Consider the following 23,409-nt stretch of genomic DNA (forward strand, 5'->3'; position numbering starts at 1 on the left):
ATTAACCCTTAAATGCATGAATGTTTCGCCAATCATTATTACATATTCGGGTCTTTAGCGATCCAGCACGGAGGGATCTCGAACTGTTGCAATAGAAAAAAACTCTCTTGATATTTTAAGAACAATCACAGAAGAATAAAACAAGGCATATTTCGTTACCTTTTGAAACTTAAAAGGGTTCAATTTGAGCAGATGATTTTACCATCGCTGTCATCCTCAGCGCACTTCCACAGTACATTCAGCATCTGCCTCATATTCGCGATCTCAGCCATATTCTCAAAACTATCGTTTTCAATGACTTCATATTCAATATTTTGATCACTGGCAGCTTATTCACCACATCCAGCATCAAATGGCAGTGACATTTATATTTAATTGCGTATAGTAATTGCTCTGCAGTAAAGCCATTCAAACCACTTCAATTTTTGCTGATGATATTCGTTTGTTTTATGCCTGAGGTAATTATGAGTGAAACGTCACGTCATTATCGTGTATCAAACAGTGCCACCTTGAGGGAAAAAGATGCATTGCCGATATTGAGTCATCAGATATGTAAATATAGTTGCGCAGGAAAAAATACTTACATATTTACATACCTAAGGTCTCTAGCGACCCTATACACTTTTTACAAAAAATTAATCAGAAACTGTGTATATATATACACTATGTATATATATACCGTATATATAATTTCTTTTTTTTTTTTAAGTTACATCCTTGCTAATTTATATGAAATGAAAAATCACATAAACTACTGTCCAAAAGTTTGAGGTCAGTCAGAGTTTTTTAATGTTCTCTTCTAAAAGTCTCTTATGATCACCAGGGCTGCAATTATTGAATCAGAAATACTGTAAAACAATAATATGGAGAAATAGTATTACAATTTAAAATAAATATTTTCTATTTTAATCTTTTAACATTTCATTTGTTCCTGTGATACAAAGCTGAATCTTCGGCAGCCATTACTCCAGTGTCACATGATCCTTCAGAAATCATTCTATAATCATTCTATAAATCTGGTGCTCAAGAAATATTTCAACTTATTATGTCGAAATCAGGTGTTCTGCTTAATATTTTTGTGGAAATCATATATTTTTTCAGGATTCTTTGAAGAATAGAATGTTCAAAAGAACAGCAATTTATTTCAAATCTGATAGTTTGAAATTTGAAAATGATTAATGTCTTACTGTCACTTTTGATCAATTTCATGCATCCTTCCTGGATAAAAGTATTAATTTCTTTCTTACAGACCCCAAACCTTTGAATGGTGGTGTGCATTTAAAATAGTAGTCTAAGCACATCTAGAAATTATGAAGAAATAATTATCTGTTGTGTTTACAATGCAGTTTTATGCAAAAGTTTAGGCACCCCTCTGAGGCTGCATAATAATGTGCTCTTTCTTTATAAGACAAGATCGTAGTGATATGCTATTCAGTTTCTAGAGAAAGCCGGATAATGTTATGTTTTTCAGACAGAAATTCTTAGTGTAGCAGTATTGCATTGTGTGAAATAAGTTTGGGCACCTTCTCAGTTGTGCGGATTTAAATATCTATAGTCACTTAATGCTGATTGATTCAATGAACTTTAACACTGCAAACACAGGTGCACAGCTAATAATGAAAAAGGATATTTAAGGTAGCTGATTGCTAGTTGTGCTTCTCCTTGATCTCTGTGGGGAAAGTAGCAATATGGGAACCTCAAAAGAGATTAGAAATTGAAATTATGATAATTATCAGGGTTGCCCTGATAATTATTAGAAATTGAAATTATGATAATTATCAGGGTTGCCCTGATAACGTTTGCATAAAACTGCAAATTATATCCCCTAACAGATCTACAACATTTCTGCCTGCATACCGTAGTTAATGTTACTGTAGTAAAACCATGATACATTTTCGTAACATGTATGCTTTTAGAAATGTAATCAACTCTTTATCATCATCCCACTGAATTTTAAATAGGCTTTACAGAGCACTTAGAGGAAGTATCAAGTATCATGATGACATACTTGATACATTTTGTCTTTGCAGTGGGACACTGTCACCCCAGCCTCACTCAGGACGCTGCTGCTCAGATGGATCTTCTTAATTCAAACACTAGATTCCTCCACGATAATATAGTTCTGTATGCAGATCGGCTGGCCGCCACTCTGCCAAAGAAACTTTGCGTCTTTTATTTTGTCAACTCGGGGTAAGTAACTCTGATTACACAGATTAAAAGAAATATTCTACAAAATCTTTTTTTTTTTTTACAATGTTTTTATGAAGCAGATTGTAAAATTGCAATATATGCATACCATACATGATAAATAACACAACTTGTAATTATTCTACAAAATCTTATTTGGATTTTTGTCTTCTTCCGAAGATCAGAGGCTAATGATCTTGCCTTGAGACTGGCCCGTCAGTATACCCGACATCAGGATGTCATTGTGCTAGATCAGTAAGGTTTACCTAACTTTTTAAATGTGAAATTGTGAACTGTTATGTTTCTTATATCAGTCGATAATGAAAAAAAGAGCTACATTAGACTTATTTTTGTGTCATCTTTACTTGCCTCTCCAGTGCATATCATGGACATCTCACCTCACTCATCGACATCAGCCCGTACAAGTTCCGGAAACTGGAGGGCCAAAAAGAGTGGGTGCATGTGGTGTGTACAGGACATAGAAACAACTTTTAAACCAATAATTATGACTCTTTGCTACATATCATTCATTCTTGCTTAAATACAGGCACCTCTTCCTGATACTTACCACGGTATCTACCGAGAAGATCATCCTGACCCAGGACAGGCTTATGCAGACACTGTGAAAAGTCTTATTGACGAGGCGCATAAGAAAGGCCGTAAGGTATGGTAGGAAAAGCAAAGTTGTTAAATGTTTTTTACTAAAATATACCGATTGTCCTTCTTAAAGGGATAGTTCACCCAAAATACTCACTCTCATCATGTCATTCTAGATCTGTATGACTTTCTTTCTTGTGTGAAACACAAAAGAAGATATGTCTCAATATTTTTGTCCATGAGGTAAAAGTCAATGGTGACCAGTGTTGATTTGGACCCCATTGACTTTCATTGTACTGACAGAATGTACATTTTTGGGTGAATGATCCCTTTAAAGGGGTCATATGATGTTGCTAAAAAGAACATTATTTTGTGTATTTGGTGTAATGAAATGTGTTTATGCGGTTTAAGGTTAAAAAAACACATTATTTTCCACATACTGTACATTATTGTTTCTCCTCTATGCCCCGCCTTTCTGAAACGCGTCGATTTACAAAGCTGATCGGTCTGAAAAGCGAGGTGTGCTCTGATTGGCCAGCTATCCAGTGCGTTGTGATTGGCCGAATACCTCAAGCGTGTGACGGAAATGCTACGCCCCTTACCATATTGTGATGCCCTGTCAGGCCGGAGCGACGAGACAAAAACATTAAAACCCATTATAAACGAGGCATTTGTTGCATCCAGTGGGAACATACAAAGAGAAATTAAAAACTGAAATCGCATCATATGACCCCTTTAATTTTGTCTGTAGATTTCATCTTTTTTTGCCGAGTCTTTACCCAGTGTTGGTGGCCAGATCATTTTCCCAACTGGTTATTGTAAAAGAATAGCAGAGTAAGTCTCCTTGTCATTTTTATTGAGTGTCTTTACTCTTTATTCAGGAATTAAGCGACACACAGCATTGTATTTTTCCCATCAGATACGTTCGTGAAGCAGGAGGAGTTTATGTGGCAGATGAGATTCAGACAGGCTTCGGTCGTGTTGGGAGTCATTTCTGGGCTTTTCAGCTTCAAGGTGAAGACTTCTGCCCTGATATTGTGACTATGGGCAAACCAATAGGCAATGGTCATCCTATTGCGTGTGTGGCTACTACAGAGGAAATAGCCGCTGCTTTTACAGCCAGTGGTGTGGAGTACTTCAACACAGTGAGAACCATAATGCTTCTGTGATAATATATGTAGCTTGTACATCCTTTGAAGAGTTTAAGTAAATATTTAACCTTTTTGTCCCATGCAGTTTGGTGGTAACCCAGTATCCTGTGCCATTGGTCTGGCAGTGTTGGATGTTATAGAGAAAGAAGACCTCAGAGGCAATGCTGTGCGTGTCGGAGGTCATCTTAAACAGCTGCTCCTTCAACTTCAGACTAAACATCCACTCATCGGAGATGTGCGGTAAGTTCTGAAAATCAATCTTTATTGAGATCTTGTAAAATACTATTGTAACATCATGCTGTAATCTCAAAGAAGAACATTAGCAGACATATCTTCTGTTCTTTTTTGTAGTGGTGTTGGACTGTTTATAGGTATGGAGCTAGTTAAAGACAGAGCGTCCAGAAAACCAGCAACAGAAGAAGCAGCACATCTTGTACGAAGGTACTGACCATTTCTGTTCTTTCTCAACTAGCTACAACTACCTGATAACCAACTGCCCATTTTGATTTGTTTAGGCTGAAAGAGGAACGTATAGTTATGAGCACTGATGGACCGTGGGACAGTGTCATCAAATTCAAACCTCCAATGTGCTTCAGTATTGAGGATGCTGAGAGAGTCTGTACATGCATTGACCAAATTCTCAGAGGTTGGTAGTAAGTTAACAGTTAATTCAGCATGTGGAAACTGATTAATCTGACTTATTTTCATTTTGTTTGAACTTGTTTGTTGTTTGTCTTTGAACTTACAGAACTGGAGCATACCCATCAAAAAGAGGACTGCGGAAGTTGAGGTTTAAAAACATGAAAATAATTTTCAATGTAGTGCATAGAGCAAACATTCTTAAATGAATTTTAATAAATAATTTTCATGTGATTTGCATTCTTGAATATATATCTGTTTATATTCAGAATTCAGTTATAAATACTTACAACAAAAAGGTGACTAAATTCACTCAAAATATTTTCAAAATAAAACTTGGATAAACATATATTAACATGAAATCACACCTCTACATACAGTTTTCCAGGATGTGGTGTAAACAAATTTTAAGATTAGGATTTTAAGGTTTTAATATGCTTTCATACTTTACAGCCATACAACAATATAAATCACTTTAAACCTGATTGTACACATACTCCAGTCTCCATAATCTTTATATTACATTTGTACTCAAATTGTTTTTTATTACATTTGTACTCAGACGTGTTTTGGTTGCATTAAATAATGACACCGATTCTATAATAAATGTGGTTACTGACAAGAAAAGCATGTTTACTCTTTTGTCAATATTTCTGCAAGATATACAAGAATCTTTATAACTGTTTACAAAGTAGTTTAAATGATCTTTTTTAGCCACATAGACTGTATTTGTGATCTCTGGCAGAGAGGAGGGTTTACTGGTATGCAGTTTTATTTTAATTAAAAAAATGAATGATCATTTTACAGTAAATGTTAAATTAATAAATTAACAAAATGTTTTACCTGACTATATTAATTCATACAAAATCATCTTGTGAAGCATCTGGAACCTGAAAGACAATATTTAAATCTTTAAAATAATCCTGAAATTACAAAATGCATGTATGTGTGTGAGCAAGTCTCAATTTGTTACTGCAAAGATTGAGTCCTGAACTTACAGGCTGTCTGGCGTTTCTCAGTTTCTCATATCCCAGTCCCTCCATGACTAGCAGACTGAGAGGAGTTCCTCCCTCTTTTATCAACCTCACCACTTCATCAAAATACTCTGCCTCCACATTCTGTCCATTCACCTCTACAACCACATCTCTCTCACACAACCCTGCTCTCTCTCCTGCACTCCCCATCATCACCTACAGAACAGAAGGAGAATTACATGTGTAAGTTTTTCCAGACATGGAAAGCAATAGTCTGTTATTTTTTCTGTTAATTCTAAAATTGTATATCTTTTAAAAATGCAAAGATAAATATATTATTAATATTCCTATTTTCATCTTATATTTGTATTTAAAAAAAAAGTTATTTACCCACAAAATATAAGCACTGTGATGCTATCAAAATATTATTCTGTTTGAGTATACCAACCCAGCATCAGTTAACCAATGGCCTGAGTTTGGGGGCAGGACTATTATTTGTACAACCAATGGCAGATGAGGGCGTGTTCAGGGAGACTTGTGTGAAAACAGTAATTTTTGCAATAGAGTGCTGAAGGGATGTTCTTGTAGGCTAAAATCCAGAAGCAAGTTAGCATTTTGGCACTTCTGCTTCTGTTTTTTTAATGGGTTTTTGTTTAAATGCCAGAAATAAAACGTGGTTAACAGATTTTAAATAGGACTGTCAGAGACATTAAACGTCATCATGCCAAACAGGAGAAGTCATCTACATACAAGTCAGCTTTTACAGCCTTGTTGTTTTTATAATCACCCTCTTGCAAATTATTTTCACCTGAAGTTTCAGAGAAAATTTATTTTAAATAAAGACAGAAAGAGCAGTCGAAAACGCAATGGTTGTGACACTGACATCATGTGACCATGTTTGTTTATAACCTACATTTACCTTTTTAATTCTGGTGTGATTGTATTCAGGCTTCAAAATTCCTAATTCGTGAAGATATTCAGTGTTAGAATTATAGACTTTTGTTGGTCACAGAGATTATTTTCTGCAATAATCCAAAAGCCAATGGAAAAATCTTTTGGGCTTTTGTAGAAGGAACCTGGATGATTCTAACTTCTGGGGTGGCCTACAAAAAATATGTCATCACTGCTGCACTCTATTCCATTTAAATGTACACAGATGCTTTTTAAATATAAATGCTTACAGTACCTGACCGATATACGTCCCAGGCTTATTCTGAACACAGCCTAGGTTGAAGCCAAATCCCGCACCCTCCTTGTGAAGCACACAAAGTCGAGGGTGCGGTGGATTTTGGTGTCCCTCTTGATGTGGCGGAGGAGGATTAGGAAACTGTTCCCTTTTTGGAGTATGGTCTTCATAGAACAGCAATGGAGAAATGCCCAGCTGAAGTGGATCAAATAACAGACACTCTCTCAGTGATAAATCCAAGCAAATACAACAAGAATAGTGATTCCTTATGTTATCTAGGTCACAGCGACCCCACCCATTCCCAGGGGTCCAATGTCTACTCCAAATAGTAGATTCATTTCATTTTAAAAACACCTGTTTTGGTGTGTACTATAAGAATTAGGAGCTTGAGATTAGGCCCTTGGTTAGCCCTCAGGGTCAAATGTCTTCAGTCAGAGGAAAAATATGTTGATTTAGCAGCTGTTCGCAAGCGGAATGTTATCGCTCCTCTTTTCTGTATGAGCATTTGTGTGTGAAAGCGTGTGCATGCAAGCACCTGTGTGTAATAGTCTCTGCCAGGGACGGAGATGGTGGTTAGGGTGACCTGCTGGCCGCTTTGCCGTATTTTGCTGACGACGGCCTCATGCTCTGCATCCTCCACCTGCTCCCCGTTTACCGCTAGCACAAGCTCTCCGTCCTCCATTCCTGCAGTCTCAGCTGGGCTGCAGGGGTCGATCTCTCGTAATACATGAGCTATAGAGCGAACATATCACAAAGTGATGGCTGCTGAAATGTCTACAGTGTTTTCTAATTATTGGCACATCTAAAAGCATTTACAAAAATGAGTGATGCCATGGACCCCCATATATGATAATCCCTTTGCGAGGGACACTCTTCCTAAAATGTAGGCAGCTATATATTTTGTATTTTATTTTATTTTTTAATTTATATTTTAAATAAAGACCCATTTATATTTTATAAAAAGACCTATTTATACTATGAAAAATATTTATACGGTATATAAATAAAAAGTAAAATGTGTAAAATATTTTCTGGAAATGTATTCTACATACCATTGAAGTAATAAGAGAAACATAAAAGCTATCAATAGAATCAATAGAATAGTAGTCACGTGATTAGTACCAACCAGTCTTTGTAATGATATTTTACTATTATTTTATGTAAATATTAATTAAATATATATTATTAATTAGTCATTAAATTATTGAATACTATATATTTTATTTAACATTTATTATTACATTTATATTTATATTTAACATTAATATTAAATTCTTATTATACCATTTATATTGTTCATTTTTATTTATACTAAATAAAACATATTATATATTTAAAATATTATATTATATTTTTATTTTATTTTATATTGAATACTTATTTATATTTAACACAGTTTTCTCAGAGAAACCCCTGCACTAAAGAACGATATTATTTTAGTATTATTTTTATGCTGTTATAGTTTTTATATTTAGTTTATAATATTTTTAAATAGCTTTTATTTTTATATTCTAGTTTTCCTTTTTTTTCCTTCTTTTTTGATTTTTGATTTTATGATATTTATTTGTGTTAAATGTTTTTTGTCATTTTTAGTAGTTTTATTTTTAATATTACTGTTTAAGCTACATTTATTTTTATTTTTATTTTGGTTTTAGTTTTAGTTCAGGTTTATTTTTTATTTATTTCCAGTTAAAGGGATAGTTCACCCAAAAATGAAAATTTGATGTTTATCTGCTTACACCCAGGGCATCCAAGATGTAGGTGACTTTATTTCTTCAGTAGAACACAAACGAAGATTTTTAACACAAACCGTTGCAGTCTGTCAGTCTTATAATGGAGGTGAATGGGAATCACGGCTAAAACATACAATGAAACAAAAACAAAAAACATTGACACTCTATCTACAATCTCAATTAGGAGTGTCAATGGTCCACTTGAGAGATAGGTGGCGGTAATGCACTTATAAGTCTGCGATCGCAGTAAAGCAAGAAGAAGAAGAAGAAGACGCCTCACGCGCCTGCTGTTGAGAACGCGCTCAGGACAGTTCGAACAGTTCGGACATTGCGTGAATCAGAGGTAAAAAACTATACAAATACTGTTCAGTTTCTGGCACAGACCGATAGTTTTGTGTCTTTACACATCAATGTATCGTCATGAGCCGCAGGGTTTCATTTGGTTTTGTTTGTGTATGGTTTTTTTTTTTTTTATTGTATGTTTTAGCCGTGATTCCCATTCACCTCCATTATAAGACTGACAGACTGCAAAGGTTTGTGTTAAAAATCTTCGTTTGTGTTCTACTGAAGGCACAAAGTCACCTACAGACACCTACATCTTGGATGCCCTGGGGTAAGCAGATAAACATAACATTTTCATTTTTGGGTGAACTATCCCTTTAATTTAATGTTGCAATTTAAACTTATTTCAGTTAGTTGCCAAGACAGCATCTCATCTAATACAGACAGTTTTCCATCTAATATTTATTATATATTAGCTTTCAATGAACAAAAATGTTTTAATAGTTTTAATTTTAGATAATAATAATAATAATAATAATAATAATAACACTGGTAAAGAATCAGCGATTTCTCACCAATACGTCCAGATCGTAACTTCTCTTGCCTTAGGAGGAACCCGTATCCTTGTGGTCCTTGAGTCAGGTATAGTGTTTTTGGTCTGTAGGGTAGATTATGCGTTTTGGCAAAAGCAGGAATTATGGGTATCCCCGTGCGATTATAACAAACTTCACTCCTGCTGTCAATTACCAAGACAGTCACATGGTCTTCACATTTCTTCACCTGATGGAACAAAGTGAAATCTAGTCTTTCTAATGTCCCAAAAACAGAAAGCATCAGAGATTAAAATATAAGGTATTAGATACTATACAAGTGCGCTTACCATTTTTGACAGTGCTGCATAACTAAGTCTTGAAATCATAGCTCCATTGATCCAGATCAGCCTGTCTCCATTCTGGACTCCTGCTCTCTCAGCTGGACCATCAGTCACTGGGCTGAGACGATAACGACCTCGCTCACCTACTCTCACAGTATTGAATAAAATGAACTAGAACTGTCCACAATGATCCATGTATTCATACATTATGATGAAACGCTCTCTGAAGTGAATCAACTACTTTTCTAACATCTCTTATAGGGGAGAAGTTTCTAATTTAGTGTAATTGGACATCATAAAACCTGTGGGTGCATAAATAAACAACAGGCTTATCTAAGAGTGTGTTTACTCTCAACCCATACTGATTTCCTCTGTCCTATGAGTGTACTACTTTTTTCTATAGTGAATGTGTATGGTCAGGGTTATTATAGTTAACAAAAAAAAAAAATTATATATATATATACACTGAACAAAATTATAAACGCAACACTTTTGTTTTTGCCCCCATTTTTCATGAGCTGAACTCATGTTAACTATAATAACCCTACAATACCCTATAATATATTTTAATATATATATAAATAATATTTGAAATAAAACAAATGTTAAATAAAATAAAATAACATAACATAAAATAAAAAATAAAATAAAAATGCAATTAAAATTTAAAATAGAAAAAACTAAATGAATAAAACTATAATAGTAATGATACTTAAAAACTGGTGTAAATACATAAATAAATAAATGCTTTGTAATAATGAAAGCACTGCATTTAAACCCACATGGAAATATATAATGAAAAATACAATATCATTTAAAGTCCTGGATATTACACCTCCAGATGTGTACATATCTTACTGTGCTGATGTATCATAAAAATATTCATGAACAGATACTTAGTCATTTTTTTACTTTTTGGTTTCAGTTTTGTTTACAAAATGTATTGTTGAAAATGAAACAGCCAAATGTGTACAGTAAAGCTGTTGCAGATACAGACAGTAAAATGTGGTGTTGCCATTTTGCCATTTTATTTGGAAAATGTATGTTTCTAAAAGGCAATTCTTTTAAAAATGCTTTTTGTGCTTATTATGTGTTTTTATATATGATGACCCGATATATACCATATATTAATATATGCCCTCTTCTGTGAAAAGTCTTGATAAACTATACATCTTGTTATGTGAATAATAAAATACTAATTTTAATTTAATAAATGTAAAAATGACATCATTCTTAGCTTCAAACATATGTTTAGAAAGGAGCAGTACCTTCAATAGGAATGATGCTGAGGCCCAAGCCACTGCCAGGCTCTTTAGTGATGTAACACAACCGTGGGCGAGAACAGCCCTCAATGGGACGGTAAGCACTGGCGAGCGACATGAGGTCTCTTCCCTCTGAAACCACAAACTCATAATCCTGAGCACTCAGCACTAACAGATATAGCTTCAGCCCAGACGCCTGCACTTTCAGCACCACCTGAAAACAAGGCACAGGTTACACACCTACAAGACTAAATATAATACACAGTAAGGTGTACTGGTGACACGAAAGTGGTGATGAAAAGTTTTCATGCACATGATCTTTACTTAATATCCTAATGATTTTTGCCATAAAAGAAAAATCGATAATTTTGACCCATACAATGTTTTTTTGGCTATTGCTACAAATATACCCCAGCGACTTAAGACTGGTTTTGTGGTTCAGGATCACATATGTGCTACAACATGATGTTAAGTAAATATGAGAGAATTTTTGGGTGAACTATCCCTTTAATGCTTTGCATCTACTTGGCAATATCATTTGTATTCCAGTGTCCATGTGTTTAATTCACAGAATACAAAGGTCTCATGTATGCGTAAGGAAGTGCTCTTACAGTCGAGTGCTCCTTGTCATCCACAAAGTCCTCATTGACCTCCAAAATTCGGTCCCCCTTCTTCAGCCCACCCCGCTCTGCGCTGCTCCAAGGCTCCACCTGGCGCACCACATGTCCCCTGCAGCCAGCGTCCTTACTCAGGTAGAAGCCAAAGCCCTGACCCTCTTCTCGCTTCAGAACACACATCCGCGGATGCACATCAGGCTCTGGAGACAATTCATTCAGTATTCATATGCAGCCTTTTTTTCTTTCAATCGTTAGTCAGTCACTGATTGGATGAAAATGGTTACCTGTGTCATCAGAGATCACTAAAGCAGGGTTGTCAATCCCTTCTTTTGGGTTGAAGGTGAACTTCCTGTGAAAAACATTTGCACTTTGCTGTAAAGTATGTTTTTATGTAAACAAACCAAAAATAAGATAATTTATTGACTAGTTTAAGTAAACCAGATTGCTTATGCAGAATCATTAGTGTGCACATGTAGGATAATCAATCAGAGGTCAAAAGGTCACATTTAAAGAGCATTCTGAAGGCTTACTTTGGTAACTCTGAGGAATCCGCTGGTTCTGTGATAGTAAACAATTAAAAAGTATTAAGAAGGTGATCCATATCTACTCAAACATGTCAGGAGTGATGCAACAACTTTCATAAACAAAAGAAAAAGTCTTCAATACTGTTTAATATTAACCATTGTCTAGTGGCGTGTGACTGGCAACCAGCAATTGCATATTTTTCCCCAAATTTCAGAGGACAAATTGCTTTCATGAAATAATTAAATGGCCGATCTTGAGCCTTAAACGTGTGCAAGTATGCCACATTATTTCAGTTTGCTAATTTCCATGGATCTAAAACCACAAAACATACAGTTCTTGGCGGGGCTTTGTTTCCCATATTTGCCTGTGAGATGCACTGCGAGGCGAAATCTACACAGGCTGCTTTAAGTTAAAATAAATACTAAAGAGTTTGATTACGGACATGTGATTAGAAATCACAAAATGCTGACAAGACTTGAGATCAGAGTTCAAAAGGAAACTCCTCAGTCCTCCAGTGCTTATTTTTGTCTACACTTTTAGTTTTAAAACCTCAAGGGGTGAAATGTTACATTTGTACAAAGGAGCAATGAAGAAATCACTTAATTTACATAAATAAATCTCTGACTGCTGAAAATGATGAAACTTATTACAAAATCTTTAACAAATAATGTTCCAATTGGTCGGATTTTTAGGAGTGTGCATCAATATAAATAAATGTATATAAATACTACTAATAATAATAAATAATGATTACACTGCTAATATATCAGACGTACAGACCATTCTACTACATTCACTTTTTATACAGTACAGGTTGTTGTCTCCACCGCTTTGCAAAAATAAACTCTTTGTAAAAATAAAATCTTAAAATGTCTTTCCTGACTTTTACATTACAGTCTGCACAATCGTTGCAATGGAAAACAATGTGTGTGTGTGTGTGTGTGTGTGTGTGTGTATATATATATATATATATATATACTGTAGTAAATTACCTGTGGTGAATCTCATGATCCTGCTTACCACTGCTGGCCGAGCCCTGGGCTTCGTGAGGGTGCAAGGTACACATTTAAATGAAGCATTAAAATGCTTTAGTCAGTATAGCTCCTCCTTGTTCCACCACAATAACGCACAGGAGATTAATATTTAATCTTAGGTTTATGAGACAACACCTCAACCATAATCAGATCATACATAACAAACTCTTAATTAAGACAACTGACAACAAACTCCACTAAAATAAGACTTGTTCGAGCCGGTAGAAACCTGCAACTTATTTAGCAAAAGTCAAAGCTATACAGTTTGACAAGGAGCCACCTTTCATAAGCACTTTTAGTTTTATTGTGTTGTTATTGCACAGCAAATTTCAGTCACAATTTGTTAGTTCAAACATGTTTTCAATCAAATATTAAGGCAAAAGATATGGTAAGATTGCAGAAGCATCTAAAGCCTTGTCTTGGTTACCTTACTTTGTTAACCTTGTCTAGAGCACCATTTCACACTCAAACATTGTTTAAAGAGTTTAACCATTTACAAAACGGCATAACACTCCTACAATTAATTTATGATAACAAAAAACCCTGAATTCTCCCTGAAAACATGCATAGGAAATGGCTTTTTATGGCAAAAATTGCCATCATGCAACAAGGAGCAGTTTTCAAGTACTTATCTGAAGTATTATGGAGTAGTGCATGTTGATCTTTCCCTCAAACAATTAAATAAAACTAATTTGTCACAGTGTTTTCTCAAAATGACCTAATCAGTATATGGATATGTGAGTAGATGGAAATCCCTTTAAAATCTAACTGGGAAATATTAAGGCTGACTGGATTGAAATATGGCAACAAATTTTCTATGATCGTTACATTATTTTATAGCGGTCCCTGTTCCCGTATCACTGCTCTTTTCCAGTAAGCACAGCGTTTGCCTCACGACGCTCTCCACTCGTCGGAAGTGCATCTTTTTCCAGAAACTCTGGTGCTGTTTGCGACCCCATTCCAGGTCTTTCAGGAAGACCAGCAGTTGCTCGCGTACACGGCCTCTGTCCCATGAAACAGAATTTTTTCCAATAACGCTCAGAATGGGATGCCAGTCCTCTGAGATGTCTGAACCCTCCGTTACAGATGCCAAGACCTTCACCCGCCGGCCCTCCTTGACCCGAGGACCACCACGCACGTACAGCGACTGCTTGCCCACATCGGTAAGCTGGTTCAGGTACAGGCTGAGAGGAAGTATGAGCATAGACATCTATTAACATCAGATGGATTTATAAGAAAGACACATATGATTGAACTATGCAAATGTATTGTTGTACTCACTGTACTGTGTGGATGCTGGGATGTTCACGACAGGCATCGACCAGAGTGAGAGCTGCGCTGTCTCCGATGTTGTTGTAGGCCATATTTAGCTCCTGTAACATCTCATGCTGGCCAAGTCTCTCGGCCAGCAGCTGTGCCGATCGGTCCCCGAGGCCCGTGTGCATCAGACACAGCCGCTGCAGAGAGTGGTTACCAGACAGAGCTTCCAGTAGATGGCTGATGCCGGTGTCCGTCAAGTAGTTGTCACACAACCTGTGATCACAGCAACAGGAAATTCACACAAAAAGCACAAGAAAGACACTTTTTCCTGAATATCATCACAGTGGTTCTTGAGACAAGGGATGAAACTAAAAAAGTAGTGCATGTATCTATTCATTTTTCTGGATTAAACTGTTAAACAACATCATAGTTATAAATGTACATTTAGTAGTAACTTCTTTCTTTTTCTCACAAAATGTTTTTTCTTAGCCTATTAATGTATGGGTCAATACAGTCGAATACTAAAATAATGTGCCAAATTATTTATCATAAATATTGCAAATTTAGCATTTACTTCTAAGAATGAATGGAAAAACAAGTGAAATTTTACATTTTCTAAAAATCACAGACACACATCGTTACCAAAATTTAAAAAAATAAAGAACAAAGCTGAAATGAAATGAAAAACGGACAAACGAAGGATGAAAAACGAAATTATAAATTATAAACAGCTTAGCAACTAACTGAAATAAGTTTATATTTGAAGCACTATAATAAACTGGAAATAAAAACGAAAACTAAACTCAAAAATTAAAACGGAAATAAAAATTAACTAAGCATAAATAGTATATTTACAATATTAAAAAAATAATAAAAATGACAAAAACATCAAACAATTACAAAAAATCAAATCAAATTTAACTAAAACTGAAATAAAAATGGGTTAAACATTAACAGTATATTTGCAATATTAAAAATAATATAAATGACAAAAACACATAACACAATGACTAAAAATGTAAATAAAATTAAAATAAAGACTGAAAATATAAAAACAAAAAAACCTAATTCAAAACTTTAATAAAAACTAATGGTATATAAATAATACTAAAATAAATACACTAATAAATATATACATTTTGGGACATGTTTTTGTCCTGTGTCTCAAGAATCGGTGAAGAGATGCAATGTCACTAACAAATACATTACACAGATTGAGTTTTCCAGCTCCTGTTATTGGTAAACAAACAGAAATGGCTTTTTTTGGCACCTCCTCAACCATGAATATATCACAGTAATAATGTGCTATTGAAAGTAGGCTTACTGTATTGACTTAATAGTACAGTTGGGCTCAAGCAGGAGATCTCGCAGTAGAATGCAGGACTCAGGACCCAGGCTGTTAAACTGGAGACTGTAAACACACAGTGAGCAAAAACACACACACACACGTGCATGCCATTAGTTTGTCGATTTCCCAGGCAGAAAATCAATAACTAATGAGGCAATTGTGCTTATAAGTAATTATTACCAACTGCATACTGCAAGCAAAGCAACCTGAAGGCAAGAACGGAATCCATAATAAAAAGTTGCATGTTAAAGGTCCATTAAGACCACAATATCAAGACCAACCAGTCCTCAGTTGCTGTTACTTTCACTCAATAATATGCAACACATTATAAACTTTTGCGTTATTCATAAAACTTGAGGTCAGTGTATTAGAGGGCATTTCAACTAGTTTCTTTCGAGGATCAAAATTAAAATTAATATAAAAGATAAGTTTGAAAGTGTTCAAAAATTTGGGGTCTGTAAGAAGTTTCTTGTCATCACCTTTTTTGATAAAAAAATACAGTAAAAGACTAATATTGTGAAATATTATTTCAATTTAAAATAGCTGTTTTCTATTTTAATATTTTTTTTTCAGAAATCAATATGCTGATTTGCTGCGCAAGAAACATTTCTTAGTATTATCAATGTTCAAAACAGTTGTGCTGCTTAATATTTTTGGGGGAAACTGATACATTTTTTCAGAATTTTTTAATGTAATGAAAGTTTGAATCTTTTGAAACATTATAAATGTCTTAACTGTCACTTTCGATCATTTTAATGCATTCTTGCTAAATAAAAGTATTACTTTCTTTCAAAAATATATATAAATAAATAAATAAATATTGTGAAAGTTCACCCATAAATTCTTCATTTTCAAAAGCAAAACCAAAACTGAAGGGGGAAAAAAACAGCCCAAGCTGGTTTGCTGGTCTTAGCTGATATCCTAGACTGCTCAGGTTAGTCTGTTGCCTGGTTTAGGGCACTTTTCATCTGGTCATGTTGAGAGAACCAGCTAAGACCAGAAAAACTCAATCTTAGGCTGGTATAGGATGATTATTGTTATTTAGCAGGTAAGTTCTGGGTAGAGAGCATAAATCTAAAACTAATAGTGAAAAATATATTCTAACTATTGGTTTTAAAACAGCAAACTGCTAGTTGATGAGCCCCAAACATGTATTAGTATCAAATTTAGCTATATCTAAAGAGCTTATGAAGTCAGATGTTCAGGATGCTTCAAAGGTTTACAGTTTTATGCATAGAACTACTTGACTCAAGCATGCAAAACATTGACTAGTTTTCTCTATAGTAAGTGCATGTCTCACTTGAGGTTGCTAGTGTGATGGAAGGCTGGCCAGAGCATCTGCAGTAACTCTGGAGTGATGTGGCAGGACGAGAGGTTGAGCTCGTTCAGGTGGAAGCTTGAGCTCGTGCAGCTCAGAACCGTGCTCAGCACGAAGCACTTGTGTGGCGTCATGCGCACAGTCGACAAGTTGATGGTCTTGATGGACTGGAGGACTTCAGCTGTGAGTCGAGGGTTCTGGAACTCATAAAGCAGGACCAGAAGGTCCATGAGCTCCTCAGGAGGCTGCTTCTTCTGGCTCTCCTTGATCAGGTGTTTCCTCAGTGCACGGGTGATCTGCGAAACCGTGTGACTCTTGATGCTGCATCCGAGCTGGTCTAACAGCCTCCGGTTCCCGTAATGAAGAAGTCCACCCATGAAGATAGGGTAGAGCTCAAACGCTCTTGTGTAGGTTTCCTCCTGTGGCTGTGGACCATGCACTCCTAGGAGGCTTTGTTCCACCTGGTCCAAAACATCTTCATTGAAGCTGTCCTCCGAACGAAACATTTCCGCCGCCATGGTGTTCGCGATACGCCCTTTGCTGTGGCTGCTGACTCGCTCAAAGAGTTTTGGGAACAACTTAAGCAAGTTGAAAACGGCGAAGATTCGGAAAGGTATGATTTTGGAGATGATGCTCAGGAGGCTTGTGATGTCCTCACTGGCTTGTCCCAAAGCCTCAGAAACCTCCTTAGTCAACTTCTCCAGGACACTTTTGTTCTCGCCAAGAACGACGTAAAGAGCAGCTAGATATTCCTGCATGGCGGGAACAGCAAACACATAGCGTCTACCACCAGATTCGGGATCCATACCATGATAATCTCGAGGAACCAGAAAGAAGTCAAGCACATCTGTGCGAAACACTGCCAGTTGTTGGAGTTCTTCATCCGTTTTGGTCTTGCCACCAACCCACTGCTCCAGTTCTTCAGCGGAGAACGACGTCCGCTTGTTGGTGATGCCATCAAAAGCTAGTTTACCAACAGTACGGACCACATAGAGCATTAATGAGTTCTGTTGCTCTTGTGAAGAGACGTTTCCATCCACAGTTATCACTTCTCCTCCAAAGTTGAGCCTCATGAAGCTGGTGTAGATGCCAGTGAGGGTTCGAATTGGTGACTTTGTATCAGTAAAATGCAGTAAATGAAGACTGGCGCATGTGAGCCAGCAGTAAGATGGTAAGAAGCAGGCGGTTGCTAACTGACTCTCCCGCTGTAGATTTAGGTAAAGCATCTCTATGAGCATCTCGGCTGCCTTTCCCGGCTTGCCTTCATTTTGTTGCAAGAGCCTGCTGGTGAAGTAGGCTCTCTGGCGATCAGGATCATTGAAGCCACAGATTTGCACATAACGATTTATGTATTTTTTAGGAACTCTGTCCATGGCAGATAGTCTGGTTGTAACCAAAATGCTGGCCTGTAAGAAAAGCAACAGGTTGTAGCAGCTATTAATTACAATAAACATTCATCTAAAGGTGGGAGCCAATGAAAAGTAATTGGCCACATTTGTTAAGTTTTCAGAAAGGTATTTTTGAATACATTGTTTTGAAAGACTTTTATACCATTTTTAAATGTAGTTGACTCTAAAATGTAATATAGTGTAACCAAGTATAAAGCAATTAATTAATATATTATTTAATATCATTTTAATAATAATAAAATAAGTTTAAATATGTGTACACATCTTAATCATTATTTTCCAAAGAGTTTTAAAATAGTTTTAAGATATATCAAAAAAGCAATGAATTCATAAATATGAAAAAAACCTGCTTTGTCATAAAAGTATCAAATGATCTAATATTATAACAGACTTACTGACCCAGACACTCTCTTTATGATATTCCTTTTTATGTTCCCTTTCAAAGGAACTTCGAACTGCGTCCTCTAGGGGTCGCTATGGGGGAACGCCTCGTCATGACCCGTGTCTGAAGCATATTTATTTTGTATGTTGGTAGCACCACATGACTTTGAACTGTCTGACAAAGTTTTTTTTCAAATATCATTAATTTTAACAAAAAAATATATATACTTCACCACTAATAAAAATATAGTAAGATTTTATTGTTAAGTATTACATTTTTTTGATGAGGCTTTTTCTTCATTATTATAAAAAATTCAAAATAATTTAAATTCAGAAATTTAAAAAAAACTGCAAATATATAAAATACATATAATATTACTACTACTACTACTACTTCTAAAAATAATAATAAATTATTATTTTTGTTATTATTGTTATTATTTAAAAAAAAAATTACATTTGAGGAATGTAATTCTTTATAATGGCTTTTTCTTCATTATTATAAAAATAACAAAATGAAATTAAATTCACAAATGTACATAAAAATGTGCATCACAGACCAGGTGTATTCAAGTTACTGTATTTATGAAGTGCATGTTATTGTATTTTTAATAAATTAATAGATCTGGACAAAAATGAGTTTGATGTCATTAACCAAGGTACTGCAATTTACATCACAAAACCACCACCGATTTAATCTGGAACGTGGCATCGTTCAACATGCCAGGTGAGGTCACAGAGTGAAAAACCTCAAAGAGTAAACAGCTGAGCCTCATACCTCAGGTAGCAGGTATTTCCTCAGTAGATTAACAACAACAGCTCCCGATGGGAGAGCCTCATTGGGATCGCTGCATAACTCTGTGGAGCCGATGCGAAAATCCAGCTTCATCTTCTCCATTCCATTGAAGATGAAGAGGACATCCTTAGCCTTGTCATAATCTCCACTAAGATAAGGTGTCTTGCGAAGGTGCATGTATTTCCTGCCCACGAGGTCTCGAAGGGATGTTGGTTTGGATAAATGGGAAAGATCCTCACAGGAGAAAGGCAACACAAGTTTGAACTGGGAGAAAACAGATCCAGCACACCAATCCAGCACTAGTTTACGGACGACAGTACTTTTCCCTGTGCCGACAGCCCCATACAGCAAAACATTTAGTCCTCGTGCCTTGTTGCCATTATTGTTAGCATCAAAGAGCTGCTCAACTGTGAGAGAGGGACATGTGGATATGCTTGTCTTTTCCTTGAAGGGACTAAGACCTCTGTCCTCATCTGGATGACGCTCCAGGATAAGTGGCTGCACATGCATAGTTTCGGGAGAAAAGTAGCCACCGAACTGCCTCTCCTCTTGAGGAAGGTGACTGAACCATAATGTCAGCTTCTGTTTGTGGATCTCAATGGGATCTGCGGGTTAATTATAATACAAGCATAAAGGATATTGCTCTTTTATGAGCTGAATGGGCTAATGGAGTGATATACCATCTAAATGTAAATAATTAATGAATAAACTCACCTGTGACGGGTTCATAGGTACAAAAGAATCTAGGATTGAATCCAGAGATGGAATAGCACATAGATGTTCTCAATTCTCTCCATGTATTTCTACAAGAGCTTGTTGTCTTGCTGATGAGACAAAACACAAGTAATATCAAAACATATTCAATGAAAACAATAGACATAGATGCTGCATCAGGAAATGCTTGATTTCTAAGAATTATTATACTTACGCTGGAAATGAGAAGTGATGCCGATTTACACCACCACCACAGATGCCATCTGATCGGAGGCTTAAGTTAAAGGCTGAAATAAACAATTGTTATTTCTGTAATTATACAAATAAAAAAAAAACTAATTTTCAGTATGATTTAAAAAAAATAAATTATTCAGCAAGGACTAAAATAATAAAGAAATATTAAGCTGCCCAACTGTTTTCAACATTGCTAATAATAAGAAACATTTCTTAATCAGCAAATTAGCATATTAGAATGATTTCTTAAAGATCACGTGACACTGAAAACTGGAGTAATGATTCCTGAAAATCCAGCTTTGCCATCACAGGAATAAATTACATTTTAAAATATATTACAATAGGAAAGTTATTTTAAATTGTAATAATATTTTACAATATTACTGTTCATACTGTATTTTGGATTAACGGATATTTTAAATGTTTTAAAAATATCAAACACCTACTTTTCTTAAGAGTCCTGGTGTGAAGTTTGCAGCAGACATCTCTTGGTGAACCTTGGCATCTCCATCTTAACACGTCTGTTCCCGATGTCCTCCCAAATCGCCACATTTTGACTGTAAAATAACCCCTAATGGATTATATGTTTTGTCATAGTGATTTAAAAGGTTAAACAGGTCTAAAAAAAATTGTGTAGAACAGGTAAATAGTCAACAGTCTACAGTCAACACAGTAATGTAAATGTAGCTGACAAAATCAAGCCAAACCTTGTAAGGTCCCTCCTTCGGCTTTGTGTTTCAATGACACATGATGCCTACACGGTTACGTGATACACATATTTGTTTAACAACACACCCAAAATGTTCATTTTGGTAATGTCCATTATCTAAAGAAACCGTATAATGCATCACTAAGTGTGACCAATGTGGCATTTAAAATACCTCCTCCAGACAGTGATATATACAGTATATATATATATATATATAAACAATTCTTTACATATGCAAGATTGCTTGAGATTCATCGGTTAATACTAGTAATTAATGATCAGTAAGGTCAAGTAATTCGTCCTTGTCTGTGTGTTTACACAACAGAAAATGTTTTCCCTCTGACAACTGTGATGATGACTATGAGCCAGGCACTATGAAGGTGTGACCTGTCACCACACCTGTACCTAAACCAACACTGGAAACTCATTTTCATTACGTAATTTACAACATAATTCATCCAGCGACCAGTTTAGACCAGTGGCTGTCAAAAATATGAAGTCAGTTGAATGTTGTACATCTTAATTTTTAATGTTTTTAAAGCATTTTAATTAAAATTATATTAATATAACTACATTTACATAATTTTAAGATTTATTGGGGCCCCTTTTTAAAGTCACAACTTAAAGAAAAGTGATAGCATAAAGTGCTATTAACACAACTGTAGCCCTTTGTATATTACAAAGTACAGTGGGTACGGAAAGTATTCAGACCCCCTTAAATTTTTCACTCTTTGTTATATTGCAGCCATTTGCTAAAATCATTTAAGTTAATTTTTTTTCCTCATTAATGTACACACAGCACCCCATATTGACAGAAAAACACAGAATTGTTGACATTTTTGCAGATTTATTAAAAAAGAAAAACTGAAATATCACATGGTCCTAAGTATTCAGACCCTTTGCTCAGTATTTAGTTGAATACTTTCCGTACCCACTGTATATGCTTTTCCACGTACTGTATACAATCACTACGTCAACCATTGAGTAGTATGGCTGCCACTCACTAAAAATAGTACAGTAAGTCTAAGACTCCTTACAATTTCATTTGTTTTTATTTTGTTTTTGTTTTTCATCTGACTTGTATAGCTCTGCCTCCTAATTTCTTTGTCTATAAAAATGTCCATCTCCACATGCAATCTGAAGGTCAAACTGTTTGTCTGTAAATGTAAACAGTACACTGTAAAAAAAATTCTGTAGTTTTTACAAAATAATTTTGGCAGCTGTTACATGAAATGTCTGGTTAGATATTTTACAGTTTTTCCCTGTATATAGTACGGGAACTTACTGTTAACCTATTAACAGTTTTTTTCCGTAGCGTTTTTACAAAATTATACAGTTAAAATTACACTTATTTTTTTACAGTGTATCTATCCGTCGGGGCATGTGCCTGTCATGTATGCTCAATCGTAAATGAAAGATTTAATATAGTTCGATTCTGGAATTCGACGCAAACTCAGATCTTATTTGGTGTCAGAAGGGTCATCATGACGTACGTTTCATTTCAATATTTATAAACCATCGTTCGGTGACAATCAGAGCAACGACTACTTTTATTCACATGAGAATCCAGATGTAACGATTAAGATGCTGGTAATTATTGTAGATCTTTACCTAATCTAGAGACTCTATATACGGTGAATTCTTCATTGATTTTCCCAAGTCTCTGCCAGCGTTCTGACACTCGGTTCACAGCCGAGGAAAGCGTCCATTCTACGGCAGGACGATGAGAGCGTACCGCTCTGTCTTCCTGCTAAATCAGTCGTAGTACCGCCCACATACACACATTTCAACTTTCAACTTTGCTCTTCATTTTTACGACGCTGTTGCGAAAGTCAAATGACTAAATAAAAGCCATTAAATAGATAGGCCTATAGTGAAGTCACATATGCTGATTTAGCATTATGATGTATTTGCATAGCGACTTGTGAAGTTATCCCACCAGCAGCTTTAAATCTACAAAAGACCAGCTTTCTTCAGGATACTGCTTGGGTTTTAAATCTGACACTGCCACCAGTTAATGTATTCAGACAGCAAAATCATACTGCCTTTCACAATTGTATAGGCCCACCCAAACATTAATTTATTTTACACAATAGTACACAATGTCTGATAAAAGCTGTTTTACTTTGGACAACCCTGATCAAATTGACACACCTACAATTTTCAGTATCAAGTCCAA

The 23,409-nt window shown here is 35.5% G+C and overlaps 3 protein-coding genes across 5 annotated transcripts in view; 1 reads left to right on the forward strand and 2 right to left on the reverse strand.

Annotated features, from left to right (window-relative positions):
* LOC107683819 (5-phosphohydroxy-L-lysine phospho-lyase-like) overlaps window positions 1-4,888 on the forward strand; it is a 5,945-nt gene extending 1,057 nt beyond the window's left edge. Inside the window, exons 3-12 of the mRNA XM_016479861.1 lie at window positions 2,031-2,190; window positions 2,368-2,442; window positions 2,565-2,652; window positions 2,735-2,851; window positions 3,536-3,618; window positions 3,704-3,929; window positions 4,021-4,175; window positions 4,287-4,376; window positions 4,451-4,581; window positions 4,684-4,888. Of these exons, the coding sequence (XP_016335347.1) occupies window positions 2,031-2,190; window positions 2,368-2,442; window positions 2,565-2,652; window positions 2,735-2,851; window positions 3,536-3,618; window positions 3,704-3,929; window positions 4,021-4,175; window positions 4,287-4,376; window positions 4,451-4,581; window positions 4,684-4,724 (1,166 nt within the window). The 3' untranslated portion in view covers window positions 4,725-4,888. The remainder of the gene's footprint in view (window positions 1-2,030; window positions 2,191-2,367; window positions 2,443-2,564; window positions 2,653-2,734; window positions 2,852-3,535; window positions 3,619-3,703; window positions 3,930-4,020; window positions 4,176-4,286; window positions 4,377-4,450; window positions 4,582-4,683) is intronic.
* Window positions 4,889-5,431: 543 nt separating this feature from the next.
* nherf4a (NHERF family PDZ scaffold protein 4a) lies at window positions 5,432-13,106 on the reverse strand. The gene is given in 12 exon segments (XM_016479897.1): window positions 5,432-5,464; window positions 5,531-5,764; window positions 6,735-6,929; window positions 7,270-7,466; window positions 9,325-9,529; window positions 9,630-9,766; window positions 10,892-11,099; window positions 11,497-11,702; window positions 11,787-11,851; window positions 12,033-12,060; window positions 13,020-13,044; window positions 13,047-13,106. Coding segments are annotated over 12 exon segments (1,593 nt in total).
* A 115-nt stretch (window positions 13,107-13,221) lies between these two features.
* LOC107683821 (NLR family member X1) lies at window positions 13,222-23,231 on the reverse strand. Of its 3 annotated transcripts, none has more exons than XM_016479864.1 (9): window positions 22,842-23,231; window positions 20,968-21,078; window positions 20,502-20,574; window positions 20,288-20,397; window positions 19,556-20,178; window positions 16,970-18,393; window positions 15,646-15,732; window positions 14,343-14,594; window positions 13,222-14,245 (listed from the first exon to the last, which is right to left on the reverse strand). In XM_016479864.1, exons 2-9 carry the CDS (start codon window positions 21,071-21,073, stop codon window positions 13,891-13,893), a joined length of 3,030 nt encoding a protein of 1,009 aa, XP_016335350.1. In that variant the 5' UTR covers window positions 21,074-21,078; window positions 22,842-23,231; the 3' UTR covers window positions 13,222-13,890. The 3 variants fall into 3 exon arrangements, with proteins under 3 accessions (XP_016335350.1, XP_016335349.1, XP_016335351.1); XM_016479863.1 differs by having other exon boundaries at window positions 20,968-21,092; XM_016479865.1 differs by lacking the exon at window positions 15,646-15,732 and having other exon boundaries at window positions 20,968-21,092.
* Window positions 23,232-23,409: the final 178 nt, after the last annotated feature.

Source organism: Sinocyclocheilus anshuiensis, unplaced genomic scaffold (assembly GCF_001515605.1).
Source record: "Sinocyclocheilus anshuiensis isolate Anshui unplaced genomic scaffold, SAMN03320099.WGS_v1.1 scaffold2925, whole genome shotgun sequence".
Taxonomy (NCBI): Eukaryota; Metazoa; Chordata; class Actinopteri; order Cypriniformes; family Cyprinidae; genus Sinocyclocheilus; species Sinocyclocheilus anshuiensis.